This window comes from Pelobates fuscus, chromosome 2, assembly GCF_036172605.1.
Source record: "Pelobates fuscus isolate aPelFus1 chromosome 2, aPelFus1.pri, whole genome shotgun sequence".
NCBI classification, from domain to species: domain Eukaryota; kingdom Metazoa; phylum Chordata; class Amphibia; order Anura; family Pelobatidae; genus Pelobates; species Pelobates fuscus.
The window spans coordinates 128,721,135-128,738,441 of record NC_086318.1 but is presented as its reverse complement, the minus strand read 5'-3'; the positions used below and the strand labels follow the sequence as shown (position 1 = coordinate 128,738,441).

Below are 17,307 nucleotides of genomic sequence, written 5' to 3'. Positions count from 1 at the left end.
AAGGATGCTGAGAAGATAAACAATAGGGCACAATAAATGGGAAATTTGATTGGTCCACATTGTGACAAACTTCCCTTCCCACGTGAGTTTGCCATGAGCTCTTGGTAGAGCCTGCTTGCCAGCCTCCTGCCCACAAACTACGGGCCCTGCAGGGAAACCTGTAAAAAGACAATTTAACAGGCTTAGTTCATGTGATTCCCCTATGCTGTTCGGGAACCGAACCGCCGCACAAAATATTGACCTCCTGGGAGCTTGTTAAGCCTAATGGATACATTGTAATGATTCGAAACGCAGTGTTCTAAGGGTTCGTCTGTATGGCCGCCGTTCGTAAGCACGAACACGTGGAGGCGGTCGTCTTGTTCGCACAAATAGAGTCAACAGTGTTTGGTCGTCGAGTTCATGGAACTGAAAACAGACACTGAAACTCCTGAACACCACTGGACATCCATGATCGCCTGCGCTCAGTTTTATATAACTTTTTGGATATGTTGGTAACCCAGATCGGGGCTATCAGAGGATGTAACTTTTGTGGGGTTTTCATGTAGTTTAAAGATACTTTTGGGGTAAAATTTGTGTTTTTGTGCCTGGAGATAATTGAGTTTTGTACAGTTCTTGACTCAATTATCTCCCACGTATAGGAGAGGGATTATCCTGTTTTGTGTGGGAGTTTCATGGGCGTGCTTGTCTGTGTTCAGTATTGTATAAAAGCAGGCCATCTGGCCATATTAAATCATTCCAGCTTGTATTCCCAGAACTATGTGTCATCTGGTTACTGGGAGGAGAAAGGGCTAATCACTAATCACTGTTCCAGTGTGGAGGATTCAACGGGGGAAGTCCTTGTAAAAACTAGAGCTCCCAGGACTGAGTTTCATCCTGGGGGTGGATAGAGCAAGTTTCCCATTCGACTCCAGGAGGGAGTGGTTCCAAGACTCCAGTTAAGCTACGGCAACTGTGGGCAGAATTTCTGCAGTTTGTCCCCTGTTCCAGCTAGGATGCAGTCCTTGGCGGAAGTACCCAGCCAGGGGTACAGAGAGCTCTGTTACACAAGTCATGCATTCCACCATAGAGCTTGCATGAACACGGACACCATACTGATGTGGACTAAGCTGATGTGTGATGGCCTCTTTGCATCTTTAAGAACATTGCTGAGATATTAGCTGCACCATTTGGTTGTTTCATTTGGCACGCTGGGACTGTTAGTAGGCTCCTGAATACCAAGAGGACCAGGTATTTCCAAGGTTCACATAACTCACATTAATTAAAAATAATTTAGAATATATAGTAGACCAACCAAGAAAAGCTTTATTCCTTAATTATTTTATCTCTGCAACCTTTATTTGATTATGTAATGAATATAATATGCTTCCTGCCTGCTGCTTTGAAATATTTTCTGTTATTCCTGCTTATAACCCCATGGCATAATGTCTTTTCTCATACAAGCAGAATTTTGTAATTGAAGAGTCAAATTGCTCAATTGTGATAAAAAGAATGTTTAATAGGATTCAGTGTTTTATTTGCTTTCTTTATATGATGCTTTTTACTTTTTATCTTCTGACATGTGTTTACTATTATGACTCTAAACCCTAGCATTTGGTTCCTTAATTAATTGCTCCATTAGTTCAACAATTCACAAGTTTAATTCTTAACAATGAATAAAAAAAAAAAACTGTTGTTTTTCTTGTTTTATATATATGCCTTTGCTTGCTTAATTTTATATATATATATATATATATATATATATATGTTGTCTTGCTTAACTTTATTGTTTCTGATAGAGAAAATACATCTGAACTAAGACTAAGAGATAAAGATATTTTAAAAACTGCATAAAAGAAGTAGACAGCAAAATAGATGTTATAAAGCTGTGCAGACTCTTTATCGCTACAGCTTCCTATTCAACTAAATGAAATGTTCCACATATGTTAAGCAAACTTTTCGCAGTAAACATTCTTTCAAATATCTATTAGAGTTTAGCCCTTTCTGTTAAAGATGTATAAAGGGAATTGGCAGAAACTAATACAAAAAAAATTCTGTTGATTGCACTCTGATGTCCAGGTACTTCAATACCAATCCCCCCAATACTTTTTATGGAGTGGACATTGGACTTTTATCTGATGTTAATATGTCTGATTTTTGAATTTTTTTTTTTTTTTTAAATAAACAGCTTTAGCACCATACAGTCCATAAAGCCTTAGTGAGGTTGTTGATAGTTTAATGAGGCAATAATTGTAATTCTGAAATTAAAATGCACTGAATTTAACTCTTCACATACCACAAACAGTTAAAAAATGCTCTTACAGTGCACTTTCCCTATGTCCTCCTGAGACTGGATGATAGCAATGCTTAGTGATTGGGAGGAGGTAGGGTATATTGTATTTCACATGCCAATGCCCCATTGCTTCAGAAGTATGGCAGATGGTAAATTATACATGACTTACAGTGTTTTTTTGCTAAAGTGAAAATTACAGGTGAATTCAAAGTGATTTTCACATTTAAGGTTAAATTAATAAAACTGGAAAAATGATCTCAGTCAGATATGCTTTCCATTCAGCTACTCTTGCCTTAAGTGTGAAATTCACTATGAATTCTCCTTAGATTCCCACTTTAGCGAATAGCTCTGTAGGTGAATGATCAGATGTGGTGCTTTAATCTGAAATGCAAATAATAATAATCAATAATTTCTTGTTAAATGGTTTTGGAGGAATATCTTCTTGTTTATGTCTTCTGCTAAGAGAACAATATTAATAAATACTTATTTAAAAAACAAGATTTTTCTTTTTAACTCAATTTTAAGAAAATAAACTTTGTTTTTTTGTTTGTTTTTTTTTGTTTGTTTTTTTTACTTTGACCAATTACACATTTATATAAGGTAGATAACCACTAATGTTCAAATTATGTTAAAGGGATGCCCTAAGCACCATGACAACTTTATCTTAAGGGACACTCCATAGCATTTTTAAAACTATTTAGCAGTTATGCTCTAAAGGAAAACATACTTGTATTTTTTATGTATGTTTTCTTTAACCCCTTAAGGACCAAACTTCTGGAATAAAAGGGAATCATGACATGTCACACATGTCATGTGTCCTTAAGGGGTTAAAAGGTCTATGCAAACGCTGCAGATTTGCTGTTTGCAGCCTTTGCATGCCTTCTATCTTTCCCCAAATAGACATTCAGTCAAAACGCTTCTGTCCTGGAACTTCAAACGGTGGTAGGCAGGTGATCACTGCTTTTCCAGTGCTTCTCAGTGAAGTTACTGAGAATAGGGGGATGCAGGTACGTTTTAGCCCAGGATGCATGCCATCTCAGAGGAGCTAATGGAAGTGGAAGAAAACCTCTCCAGCTGTCATACTGACAGCCAGAGTGTTTCTGACACCAGTTATGAAAGTGCACTTCAACAAACTTAAAATTTACTTTTTTAAAGTGGTTTTGATGTAAAGCACGTCCCCCCATAGTCTCACTGCTCATTTTTTGCTCTTTAAGTGTTAAATAACTTTGTTTTGCTGCCATAGCCGCATATCCACAGTCTGTAACTCACACAGCCTCCATGAATAAAAGATTTCAAGTTCTTATCCCCTTCTCTGGTAGCTGAACTAGAGTTAAAACCAAGAGACTGTTGTGGGCTCTTCCAGGCAATGAACAGAATAGGAGTCAGGAAATTCAAAATGTAACAAACCACATAGTAAGAGAAGCTAATAAATAAGGATCTTTATCAAGAAGTGGGTAGGGAGGCTGTGCAAGCCAAGAGGTGTGGCTAGGGCTACATAAACAAAGTGATTTAACTCCATAATGGCAGAGAATTGAGCTGTTAGACTAAAGGGACATGACCAATATACCAAAACTATTTCATTAAGATAAAGTTATTTTGGTGCTTAGAGTGCTTTAGGTAATTTCATACAAAAAAACTCACTTAATCTTAAATGATCCATATGTTGTATTGTATAGGTTCTTCAGCCTGTTTAAATGTTCACATAATTAAACTCATATATATGTAATTCTTGTAGAAATATGGTAAGACTAATAACATTCAATTCAATTACATTTAAATTAAATAGATAAACACATCCATGTACTATGTTCAGAAAATATTTTATAGTTCTTAAAAAAAAAAGATATAAATATCAACTTGCCTGGAAGAAGTGCTCCTCTTAAGATACCAAAGGCATTTGAAATATCTTCGTATGTGACTAGAGACTGGATGTTAAGTTGAAATGTTCTATTTTCTTTAATATAAAAGAAAAGAGAATTAGTGCATGAAAATAAGTTTTGAAGCAATTATTAACTGTGTTGCATGGAGTACTCATAGCCAAGAACAAAAAGTATTAATCATGGATATACCGTGTTCATAATTACAAGCGTATTTTACAGCTTTAGTGGAAATAATTCCCCAAGTAAGCATTCTATTTATATGTGAATATGTCTTTCAATAATTAAACTATTAAGCATTTATAAAGAAATGAGCGAGTTCAGAGCATTTTAATCTTAATCCTAAGAGTACCACTGATCATAGCCAACATTTTTTTTCTTTGATATCAGACTTGCACGGTGCATGGTAGAAAACAAATTGTTTTGGCTGAACTGCTTGATGGGAATAATACACTTTGCCTATACTGACTCAAGGCTCAAGCTACAGATGACAGGATGTTCAGTCTGTTTAAAATTGGTTAACTTGGAGCATGTCAGCTATTTGAAATAATATACTTTGTCTATATAAAATGCTTAGTGAATATACCCCTAGACAAGAGCTATAGAACATCGTGCAACAAGTGTTAGTGTTATATTCTGTGTATTTCTGCTGTTGGACTTATTTACTGTGTTTCTCCCTTTGATCAAAACAGCTTAGTAATTCATGATTTAGAACTGTGTAGTTAATATCTTTCATTTTAAGTGTGTATGTGTATTAATTCTAAGTGCGTAGCTATATTGAAACTTAAATTAAAAAATATAATGAAAAATGGCTCTGATCCAGAGATCCCAATACAATGAGGGACAAATGGAACAGTGCCAAAAAAGATACCCACTGTTACTCTCCCCAAAAAGACTAGAAGGGGGTCCCTTACACAGCCCCAGTTCAGTTTGTCAGGAATGCTGGACAAGTATACAGCTATTGCAGTGATTAGTATGGTGCCAGTGTCCAGGTCAGAGGTTAGGGTATAAAGGCTAGGAGTAAGGAGTAACTACCCCAAAACAACCCCCAATTCACACCTCCAGTCTCTAAACATAGACAAGAATCTCCATATATTACCTCGGCACTGTGAATAAATCACTAGTTCCTACCTGAACCTCTTATGTGGATCCTAACTCTAACCATTTGACTAGTTTCTTTGTATTTGTATTCACTTTTGTATCACACAGCTAGGTTGCAATGCTGCTGCCCATCCCATGTGTTCCCTATTAAGAGTTAATAAGCATGTAGGGCTATATATAAAAATACCCCTTTCTGTCTTATTAGAGATATTTTTGCCAGAAGCTCAAGGAAGCAAGGCGAATGGTTAGAGTTAGGTCCCACTTAAGAGGTCTGCATTTACGTGGCAGGTGGGCATACCCTCTCATGGCCATTGGAGGTAACTAAAAACCTCCATTTGTTTGAAAATATATAGGGATGTGGAAAGAGCATGTGACAGTACAGCTCAAAAGTGTGACTCATCAGAATCTTTTTACTGAAAAAAATCAGGAAAAAAGCTTGGACAAGCCAAAAAAAGCCTAATGTCTAGAGAATATCAAGAAATGTGTTAATGCCATTTCTGATGTGGCAAAATTACATTGCTATATATCTATAAAAATAGTAAACAAAGTACTTAATTTTATAATGATTGCTTGCAATTTTCTTTATTTCGTTATTTAAAATTATTGATAAATGAGGAGCAGGAAGCATTTTAAGTTAGAAAAACTAAATGAAAAATTCAGTGGCCAATCACACCATCCACCCTGGCAAGAACAAAGCTTTCCCATACAACCATTCTGTAACATGAGTGACCATTCTTCAGTGTGGAAAAATGAAGTGCTCCATCAGCTTTTACCAGTCACACCATAAGACATGGCCAGGCAGGGCAACGCTACTTAAATAAAAGGCATTTGAGAAAAGGAAGAGCATCAGTTGCAGATAGATAATTTAAATTTGATTTATTTTCATTATATATTAGAAGACTTTGAATGGAATAGTGAGTGGTGAATTGGATTTTAGCTAGCAAATGATGACTTCTCAAGTATCAAAGTGAATAGCAGTGTAAACCAGCATTGAATGTTTGAAGTTACAATGAACAAATGAAGCTATAATGCTTGAGTGTGGGAGGCAGAGCTTACGTGTTGTGGATGTGGGACTTCTGAATGGGGTGGAGCTTTTGTGCAAGGGCAGAGCTTCCATGCATGCTGGGCCGGGGCATAAGTGGAAAAATTATTTGAAAAAAACAGTAGGGTTTCCTGCCAGTCCCAGGTGCCATGGCCCACCGGGAAAATTCCCGGTATCCCGGTGGGCCAGTCCGGCCCTGCCTGGAACCCAACCACTGCTATCCAACACAAACCTAAATGTGCCAAGGCTTGAATGCCATAGCATGAACCACATGGCCTATGCAAATACATCTCTTTGCCTCAATGCAGTCATGCCTTATACTGACCATCTGCAATTGTGTCACTGAACTTGTATCCTGTCTATTTGTTATACATTATAACCTTATTATTATATTTATATAGTGCCAACAAATTCTGTAGCGCTATTGTGCAGTGTGGCTTGTATTGTTTTACACTTGTTGAAAAACTCTCAAAAATAATATTTAAAAGCATCAACATTGACTAAAGATAAATAGTTCATATTTGTTATGATGCATTCATTGCAAGAGCTTTCTTATTTTCATTCACTTTTGAGAGCTGTGACATGGGTAAAGACTGTATTAACATTTGCGAACTAGTAAAATTATGACTGAATTTGTTCCGCTACCACTACAGTTAAAGCCATGGTCTTCTCCACCTCAGGTCTACAGCATAAATATTGTCCTTGTCCAGATCTGTCCTTTTGTACTCTTTGATTTTAACATTTGATTTTGATTTTGTACTTAATTTGATTTTGCCTTTGTATTAAGAAAACATCTGTAATGTTACTAGATTTTTGCCTTGGGCCTTCATTCTCTGGATAAAAAAAAAAACATTTTAAAAGGAAAAGACAAATCAACAAAATAATGATGTGACCAGACAAGGATCAGAGTGAAACGTTTTAAATGAGCTATAACATGATAAATGGTTCCTTTTTTGGTCAAATAAATAGCCAACACATAAAATAAAGATTGTCTAACAAAATGTTTAAACTGCATTTAGTTTTGAAGCTATTTTATTTCTTTGTTACTGATGTTAATTTTTTTTTTTTTTTTTAAATGTATACATATTTGATGTATCTTATAGCATGGATGCATTTACAATTTGCCTTTTTACAATTTGACAATATTTATCTTCTGGACAAATATAATGATTATAACAATATTTGTTTGAGGAAAAAATATATACAGTATAATACTACTATACCATTAATTATTAATACATTCTTGTCTTTTATTGGTCTATGAATATAACATGGCTGGTAAATATATTGACTGTTCCTTGTTTGTAATATCTTTAAGGACTAGTTTGTAATGATGGCATGGATTTTGCTCCTTTAGGGGAAGTGTCATTTGCTAGGATTTTAACATCATTAAGATTTTTTTTTCTTATCCCTTGTATACTTTTATGTTTGTGAGGTCTGAATTATAAAACTAAGTATAGTAATCTATGTGATTGTATTTACATCTGCAATGGGAAATGAGTGCCTCCATCTTTGCTCTCTTTCAATCAATAGTCTACCTTTATAACCTTGAACATAGTATGCAAAGTGGACAATGTAAAACAATGTTTATATTTCTCTTCCTCTACTACACAATGTGCCCTAGTTATGCCCAGACTAAACTATGAGTGTGATGCCAATTACTAAAAACTGACTACACATTTAAAAAATGTTTTGAAAAAATGGAGCATCACATAAAAAAGTGAAAGGGCTATTTTACATTTTAGAGCCCTAGTGGGCACTGGCAACTTTGTCTACCCCCTTTTTCTAATTTCAAAACTCTTATATAAGAATAAACTTAAATGGAATCCAGCAGCTAGGTGAGGTTCTCCTCAATGTTTTCATGCCGTGTCCGTTATCAAGCCACTGCTGAATATGGATGTCATCAGCATGTAATGAGTACAATTGATTATGAATGTCATCAGCATGAAGTGTGTGTTGATGACAAACATAATGTTTGCACAGAATTAACATTAGGCAACCTGGAACACATGCCGTGGGTGCGACTAGACACAATTGCAGATATCTCTATATGTGCAAGTTTTTTAAGAAGAAATTTGCACATACAAATTTCTAACTCCATGGCAACTTCTAAAAGCAGAAGTGGTCATGGAAATTTTTATCAGTAACTGCAGCCCTCATTTATACCACTATGTTTAAAAAATATAAAATAATAGTGTGTAAGTTTCACATATATACAGTACTTGACAAGATAATAATAAAAATAAAATGCCTAACATACAAAGAAATGAGAACCACAAATTCAACATAATATTTGCTACATTTATTATTTTCAATTCAGTCTCCAAAACAAGTTCCTTGTGCAATACAAATATTCTTTAAAGCAATCTTCTTCTTTTTGAAATGTAAGGCATTGAAAACACAGTATCTAGCACAGTATATTTTGGTTAACGGTGTCCCCTCCCACCTTCACCCCGGTGAAGTTTTGATTTATAATTTAGAGTTCCGTTTTTTCATGTGTCAAACACAGACCGAAATGGAGTGATTAGTTTGCTATGATGGACAAGAGGTCTGTTCAATCATGTTGGATGTATCTCCTGTCCAATCAAGAGGAGGAAAACAAAAGATAATTGATGTTTAGGGTACAGCCACTAAATTGTGATATCATTCACACATCAAGTGACCAATAGAGGAGCAATAAAATAAAAGTGGTAAATAAAATGAGGTGCGCTCATAGATAATACTTAATAGTTTGTCCATATCTATCCATCCTGACATACTGAAGGGACAGACTTATTAACATGAACCCTGATTTATAGCAAAATAAAGTCATGCTAATTGAGGTATATTTGCACTTTGAACATTTAACATCTTGTCATAGTCTACTACTCCCAGTATCATAACCCCAACACAGCAGAGCTTAGCACCTGCACTTTCAGCTGAGGCTGTTGGCAGTTTAGGTATTGAAAATAATTCAGCTTGCGTGCAGGAGGCAGAGCTTACGTGCAGAGGTGGGACTTCTGAACGGGGTAGAGTTTATGTGCGGGGGCAGATCTTCCATGCATGCTGGACCGGGCATAAGTGGAAAAATGATTTGAATAAAACATTAGGGACCTTGCTGCAGGAAGAGGCCTGAAAATAGCCTCTCAGAGAAAACCTCATCTCCCACAGCCTACAGTGCCAGGTAGGGTTTAAATACTGTGTCTGTAGTGAGTGTGTGTGTGTGTGTAGTTGGCGTGTGTGTGTCAGTGATCTTGTGTGTAGTGAGCATGTGTGTTTCAATGATCTTGTGTGTCAGTGAGCTGAGGGAGGGAGGGGTGATGATGGTGTGAAGGAGGGGTGGGTATTGATGGTGTGAAGGAGAGGTGGGTATTGAGGGTGTGAGGGAGGGGGTATTGATTGAGTGAGGGAGGAGGGTATTGATGGAGTGGGGGTATTGATGGAGTGAGGGGGTGATGATGGTGTGAAGGAGGGGTGGTATTGATGGTGTCATGGAGGGGGTATTGATGGAGTGAGGGGGGATGATAATGTTGGGAGGGAGGGAAGGGGGGTGCTGGGAAGGGATTAAATACCTTTTTGTAGCTCCCTGGTGGTCTGGTGGCCATAATATCCTCAAACCATATGACCTGCTGCAAGAATGTTGTCTATTTTCTATCAAACCTGTGTCTTATCTGCACTCATGTCACTTTAACCCTTGTATCACAACTCAACTTTGAATTCTATGTGTTTTCTTGCTCAGAAATGCTCCGGACTTGAGAAAAGGAACGTTCTCCCAAAAGCTTGTCATTGAAAAAAATCTGTTATTGCAATAAAAAAGGTATTCCAAGATACAAATGTTATATATATATATATATATATATATATATATATATATATATATATATACATACATACATACACATTACATGGCTCAAGAACTTATGGGGCTGGCATACATTTTTTTCCAGGGCTGCTTTGAATTCCCAGTCTGGCCCTGGTTCCAAGCCCCTTTTAAAGGTCATGGATCCATTTGACCGATGCACACTGGAAAGGATAATTTTCCCAAAGGCTTTCCTTAGGTCCTGACAGGCTCTAATTAGTGGTGGCCATGTGGTTAGGGGGGTTATGGAATTGTGAGTGCAGGCGTAACCACAGAATAAAACTTAAATAGAAGAATTAGTGCAGCTGCTCAGAAACAGTGGTGGTATAGGAGTTTGTAGGAGGAACGTGCTTTTAGTAACCCAGGAGGGGATAATTAGCCATGCTCCCCCTATGTGAGTTCAGCATTGGAGCTCTGGTAGAAGATTTTGTGGAAAGAGCATCAATGATTTGTAGGGGGATGCACTGAATGGTAAGATGGGGTGAGGTGTGTAGAAGTAACTATTTACATTAGTTACAGAAAATGAGAAGAAGAAAGTTATTGGAGAAAAAGTATTAGTGAGATGAGGTTGCAGGTTTCAGAGAAGTGCCTCGGCTCTGGGATATTGGGTAAGTAAGGAGGATTTGGGATAAATTGAGAGGGGAAAGAAAAAATTGAGAAAATAGGGGGGAAGAGAGAGGGAGGGGGTTGGGAATTGGTAAATGTTTAAATTTCCTATTGTCAGTTTCTTGTCTGAAATGTTTCTCTGTTCTGTATAAATGAGAATTTAATCATACGTGTTAGGCAAAGTTGCTGGTTTACCTACTACAAGCTGCTGATAAGCCAGGGGTCCTACATCTTGTGGAATGTATTGGGGAATCACATATTTGTGCAGTTAGTTTGTTTAGTTAGTATGTTTAGTTAATTTTATGCTTCACTGTTACTAAGGTCAGGACATTGATTTGCTTACAGTATACCCATTGTCCTGGGTGCTGCAAGTGCTATTCTAGCTGTAAGTTAATTTCAGCTCCTTGTAATGGCGTCTGACAGCTTCAAAAGTAAGAGCATCCAGGGGTCAACTGGGAAGGGTTTTGTAAGGAATTGTTCAGTTAGTGTGTATTTGCATTGAGAATAATTTTAGTTTGGGACAGCAACACCAACAGTGCTGTTAAGTTCCTGTTTCTCCACACAACTTGCAACATAGCTAGTTGGGGAGTCATCCCATTTTACAAGGTCTGTTATGGTCAAGGTACTTCTGAAAGGGTGTTTATGCGCCTGCTCTTTGTGTGTGATGCATATTATCAAGGAGCACAGTTTTTCCCATATGTAGTGGGGTCCTCTGGTGGGCCCAGGTTTTGCTCTCATGCAGTAATATACATAAGATGGATTTGTGAGTTGTTCATGGTCAATGTAAGATAAATTGTGGAGATATGTCCTTTTTGTATGGGGGCATCAAAGCACTGTTTGTCAAATGCTGTGGGTGGCACTGTGCCTGCTTGTTGCTGGGTGTAGTGGCAAAGTCTCTGAGTTGCAAGTAGCAGAAGTAATCAGATGCGGGTAAAGTCTCTGGGTTTAGGAGGCCCATTATTTCAGAGTGGTCGTACAAATGCAGTTGTCTCAAGATGTCCCTTTGGTCGAAACTGTGAAAGTGTTTCGAGGTCATGCATGGTGGGAACATTCTATTTTGGTATATGGGTGTGAACGGAGAGAGGAAAGAGTAGAGGCCAAATTAGATTTTTAGCTTGTCCCAAAAGGTGAGAGTGTGAGTGACTGTTGGGTGTGTATGTGGAGGGAGTGAGCGATGTGACTGACGGACTCAAAGTCATAATCAGGTAGCGATCCCATCACAAGATGTTGTGATCTAGATCCACCCAAATTTTCTCTCTTGGCAGTGTATGATGGTCACAAACCTCCCCTTCATGTCAGGCACAGGCTCCTGTAGGCTTGATTAATGATTGTATATGGTCATGTAATACTGTATGAATGTCTGTTCTATCATGTCTGTGCATTCAGTGATTTCACCAGTCCAGATGGGGATCTTGAAGATCCTCTTTGTGTCTCTTTGTCTTTTGAGGCAGTGTGCGCGAAGGGAATGATCTTTTCTCGTAAAGTTTTTGTTTGGTCCACATAAAGGCCTTGGAAATGTCTGCCGAGGTCAATGTTTTCAAGAGGTCTCGAGTTGTGGTCAGTTGTGCCAATATTAGATCAGTAGGTTGCGATTTCTGTAATGTTTCAAATTGTCACAATTGTCACAATAATGTTAGTGGCTATGGAGATAAGATTTTCGCATATCACAGTTTTGTGGGCAGCTCATATCACTGCAGATGACATGTCAGGTGTAGAATTAGTCTTTGATGTGTGTTGCAGTCTTTTGGACTACCTTTTTGTCTTGTAGCAACAAATCAATTAGGTGCCATGACTAGGGGTGAATTAGATTGTGAATAGTGGTGGTAATGGAGTCGTCAGCAAGGTCAGACCAAGAGAGGATTTTGTGTCCGAGTGGACAATTCATGGCTGTATGGCAGGAGAGATGAGAAAACTGTCGATTGAGGAGTATGATAGATGTGTGTGAATAAAAGGTGTAGTCCAGTGGGGTGTTGGGCATGTCAAATGTACAGGAGATCCAAGGAGTGGAGAAAATAGGAAAAGAGTTTATCATTTATGGTGGGTTTGGGCATGTGCCCTGTGTGTGTCTTCAAATCAGGTAGGAATTTAATGGGAACGTTGGCTAGTTGGCCCATGGTTGGTTGTGAGCACAGTGTGGAATGCAAGTCAGGTCATTGGGTATGTGCCATTGAGTGTAACAGTTGGTTCGGGATAAATAAAAGTGGTGCTCTATGGTAGGTAGTCATCACAATTGTGATTGGTGGCAGGGGAGAGCTGATCATAGGCCTTTAATGAGACATCATTAAAAGGCCTTTAATGAGACATCAGAAACCAAGGCCATATCACCATCATGTAAGGTGGGTATTCAGTAAGCATTATAATAGATCTAGACCCATGTTACGCTATGACCATTGAAGATGCTGGATGTGAGTATTCCAAGAGCGTTCATCTGTGTTGCGATAGTCCATGTGGTATGATGGAGAGATGGTATTGGTTCTTGACGTATGTTACACTTTCCTTAACACAATTTATTCGTTAGTTTAGATTGCTACTTAGTAGCCATAATAACAGTGCAGCAGTTCAATCTAAGACCCACTTTAGTGCTTTGTTTTGGTGGTTTTCATTTATCTATTTGTATCTATATTTTGGATTGAGTTTTGCTTTTTCATTTCTCTTACTGTTTTAGTACGGACATTTTATTTTGTGATTTAGTAAACTTTGGATATTTAATTTACTATGCTTATGTCTTGGCACCGCTTAGTGGATATACCCTGGCTTTTGTATTTGAGATTGAGATCCTGCCTGATTTGTTTGATAGCCAGGCACATCTCACAAGCTTTCAGATGCTCAGAATAATTTATTTTGTGAGGGGCATTGTAAAGCTATAGTAAGCTGATGCTTTTGCAATAATAATGAAATCTAGTTTAAGTAAAAAAAAAAGAGTGAAACGCGTAGACTACTGTTTATTTTATATATCACTATTTTGCATGCTGGCAGTCCTGTTGCTGCATGATTTTTAAACCCACACGTGGGGTAATAAAAGAAGATTGAAATTCTATTGCTTCTCAGTTTTGCTTTGTTATAAAGATTTACAAGTTTAAGTGATTATACAGTTACTCTTCAGAAAACAACGGATATGGGCATAACATTGGTGAATAAGGTAAAAGCCTTATTTTGAGTATATGGGAAATATTCAAAAGTAATCTCAGTGATTGCAGGATTTTTTTGTTTTCTTATTATATTATATATTTATATGAGCAATTGTGATTACATTACAAGGATCACTCCAAACACCTAGCTGAAGTGCTTATATATGAAGAGTAGTGATGTACCAAACTGTCCGCCGGCGAACAGTTCCCGGCGAACTTAGCGTGTTCGCGTTCGCCGCGGCGGGCGGACACATGCGCAGTTCGATCCGCCCCTATTCGTCATCATTGGGCAAACTTTGACCCTGTGCCTCTCGGTCAGCAGACACATTCCAGCCAATCAGCAGCACTCCCTCCCTTCCACACCCTCCAACCTCCCTCCCAGCATCCATTTTCGATTCATTCTGAAGCTGCATGCTTAGTGAGAGGAGGGAAAGTTTAGCTGCTGCTGATCAGATAGGGAAATTGATAGCTAGGCTAGGGTATTCAGTGTCCACTACAATCCTGAAGGACTCATCTGATCTCTGCTGTAAGGACAGCACCCCAAAAAGCCCTTTTTAGGGCTAGAACATCAGGCTGCTTTTTTTTTCCCTGTGTAATGTAATTGCAGGTGCCTGCCTGCCAGCTTCTGTGTGAGGCTCACATTGGATACTGTGCCCACTTGCCCAGTGCCACCACTCATATCTGTTTTTACAATAGGTTAAGCTTTAGATTTAAAAGAAATATTTTTTTTTCACTGTAATAGAAGAGCAGTTGCCTGCCTGCCAGCTTCTGTGTCAGGCTGGATGCCTTGCCCATTTGCACAGTCAGTGCCACCACTCATATCTGTTTTTACAATAGGTTAAGCTTTAGATTTAAAAGAAATAATTTTTTTCACTGTAATAGAAGAGCAGTTGCCTGCCTGCCAGCTTCTGTGTGAGGTTCACATTGGATACTGTGCCCACTTGCCCAGTGCCACCACTCATATCTGTTTTTACAATAGCTTAAGCTTTAGATTAAAAAAATATATTTTTTTTCACTGTAATAGAAGAGCAGTTGCCTGCCTGCCAGCTTCTGTGTGAGGTTCACATTGGATACTGAGCCCACTTGCCCAGTGCCACCACTCGTATCTGTTTTTACAATAGGTTAAGCTTTAGATTTAAAATAAATATTTTTTTTTCACTGTAATAGAAGAGCAGTTGCCTGCCTGCCAGCTTCTGTGTGAGGTTCACATTGGATACTGTGCCTACTTGCCCAGTGCAACCACTCATATCTGTTTTTACAATAGGTTAAGCTTTAGATTTAAAAGAAATATTTTTTTTCACTGTAATAGAAGAGCAGTTGCCTGCCTGCCACCTTCTGTGTGAGGTTCACATTGGATACTGTGCCCACTTGCCCAGTGCCACCACTCATATCTGTTTTTACAATACGTTAAGCTTTAGATTTAAAATAAATATTTTTTTTCACTGTAATAGAAGAGCAGTTGCCTGCCTGCCAGCTTCTGTGTGAGGTTCACATTGGATACTGTGCCCACTTGCCCAGTGCCACCACTCATATCTGTTTTTACAATAGCTTAAGCTTTAGATTAAAAAAAAAAAAAATTTTTTCAGACAGCATGCATCGGCACCCGGGGTCAGCACCCGGGGTCAGCCCGACAGCACGCCAAACAACGCATGCTGTGTCCACCACCAGAATGCCGTCATTGCAGAGCTCAGCAGTGTGGCATTTTTGTGTGTGTCGGTCTCTGACAACAGCGATGCCATTTGCAACCTGTGCCAAAGGAAACTGAGTCGTTGGAGGTCCAACACCCACCTAGGTACAACTGCTTTGCGTAGGCACATGAACTCACATCACAAACGCCTATGGGATCAACACATGAGTACAAGCAGCACGCCTACTCTAAGCCGCCATCCTCCTCCTGGTCCAGCATCTTCAGCCACGTCAACCACTGCTGTCCTCCTTGCCCCCTCTCAACCATCTGCCACTTCGTCTTCCGCCTTGAGCAGTTCCCGCTCATCTGCCCACAGTCATGTGTCTGTCAAGGACATGTTTGAGCGTAAGAAGCCAATGTCACCAAGTCACTCCCTTGCCCAGCGTCTGACAGCTGGCTTGTCTGAACTATTAGCCCGCCAGCTTTTACCATACAATCTGGTTGAGTCTGAGGCGTTCAAAAAATTTGTAGCTATTGGGACACCGCAGTGGAAGGTACCCGGACGGAATTTCTTTTCACAAAAGGCAATCCCCAACCTGTACTCGATTGTGCAAAAGGAAGTCATGGCATGTCTGGCACACAGTGTTGGGGCAAGGGTCCATCTGACCACTGATACCTGGTCTGCAAAGCATGGTCAGGGCAGGTATATCACCTACACTGTGCATTGGGTAAACCTGCTGACGGCTGACAAGCAAGGAATGCGTGGCATTGCAGAGGAGTTGGTGACACCGCCACGACTTGCAGGCAGTCCTGCTGCCACCTCCTCTACTCCTCCTACTCCATCCTCTTCCATAACCTCCTCGGCTGAGTCCTCTTGTGCTGCTGCGTTTTGCTCCACATCAACGGCACCCCCCCCAGCTCCCCAGGTACTATTCCACATCCCGGATACGGCAGTGTCACGCCGTCTTGGGTTTGACTTGCTTGAAAGCACCGGACAAGCACTCCTGTCCGCCCTGAACGCACAGGTGGAAAAGTGGCTGACTCCGCAGCAACTGGATATCGGCAAAGTGGTGTGAAGTTGGGCAAGTTGACACATGTGCCTTCCATGGCACATGTGTGTAATCTGATCGTACAACGCTTTGTGCATAAGTACACAGGCATACAGGACGTCCTGAAGCAGGCCAGGAAGGTGTGTGGCCATTTCAGGCGTTCCTTCACGGCCATGGCTCACTTTGCCGATATCCAGCGTCAAAACAACATGCCAGTGAGGCGCTTGATTTGCGACAGCCCTACACGTTGGAATTCAACACTCCTAATGTTCGACCGCCTGCTCCAACAAGAAAAAGCTGTTAATGAATATTTGCATGACCGGGGTGCTAGGACAGCCTCTGGGGAGATGGGAATTTTTTTGCCACGTTACTGGACGCTCATGCGCAATGCCTGTAGGCTCATGCGTCCTTTTGAGGAGGTGACAAACCTAGTCAGTCGCAACGAAGGCACCATCAGCGACATCATACCATTTGTTTTCTTCCTGGAGCGTGCCCTGCAAAGAGTGCTGGATCAGGCTGTAGATGAGCGTGAAGAGGAAGAGGAAGAGTTGTGGTCACCATCACCACCAGAAACAGCCTTATCAGCATCGCTTGCTGGACCTGCGGCAACGCTGGAAGAGGATTGTGAGGAAGAGGAGTCAGAGGAGGAATGTAGCTTTGAGGAGGAGGAGGAGGAGCAAGACCAAACACAACAGGCATCCCAGGGTGCTCGTTGTCACCTATCTGGTACCTGTGGTGTTGTACGTGGCTGGGGGGAAGAACATACCTTC

General features: G+C 39.7%; 1 protein-coding gene across 1 annotated transcript in view; it reads right to left on the bottom strand.

Annotated features, from left to right (window-relative positions):
• The window catches only part of NAALADL2 (N-acetylated alpha-linked acidic dipeptidase like 2), a 711,495-nt gene that overhangs the window by 271,413 nt on the left and 422,775 nt on the right, over positions 1–17,307 (bottom strand). The window contains exon 7 of the mRNA XM_063442690.1: positions 4,127–4,223. Coding sequence (XP_063298760.1) covers positions 4,127–4,223 — 97 coding nt within the window. The remainder of the gene's footprint in view (positions 1–4,126; positions 4,224–17,307) is intronic.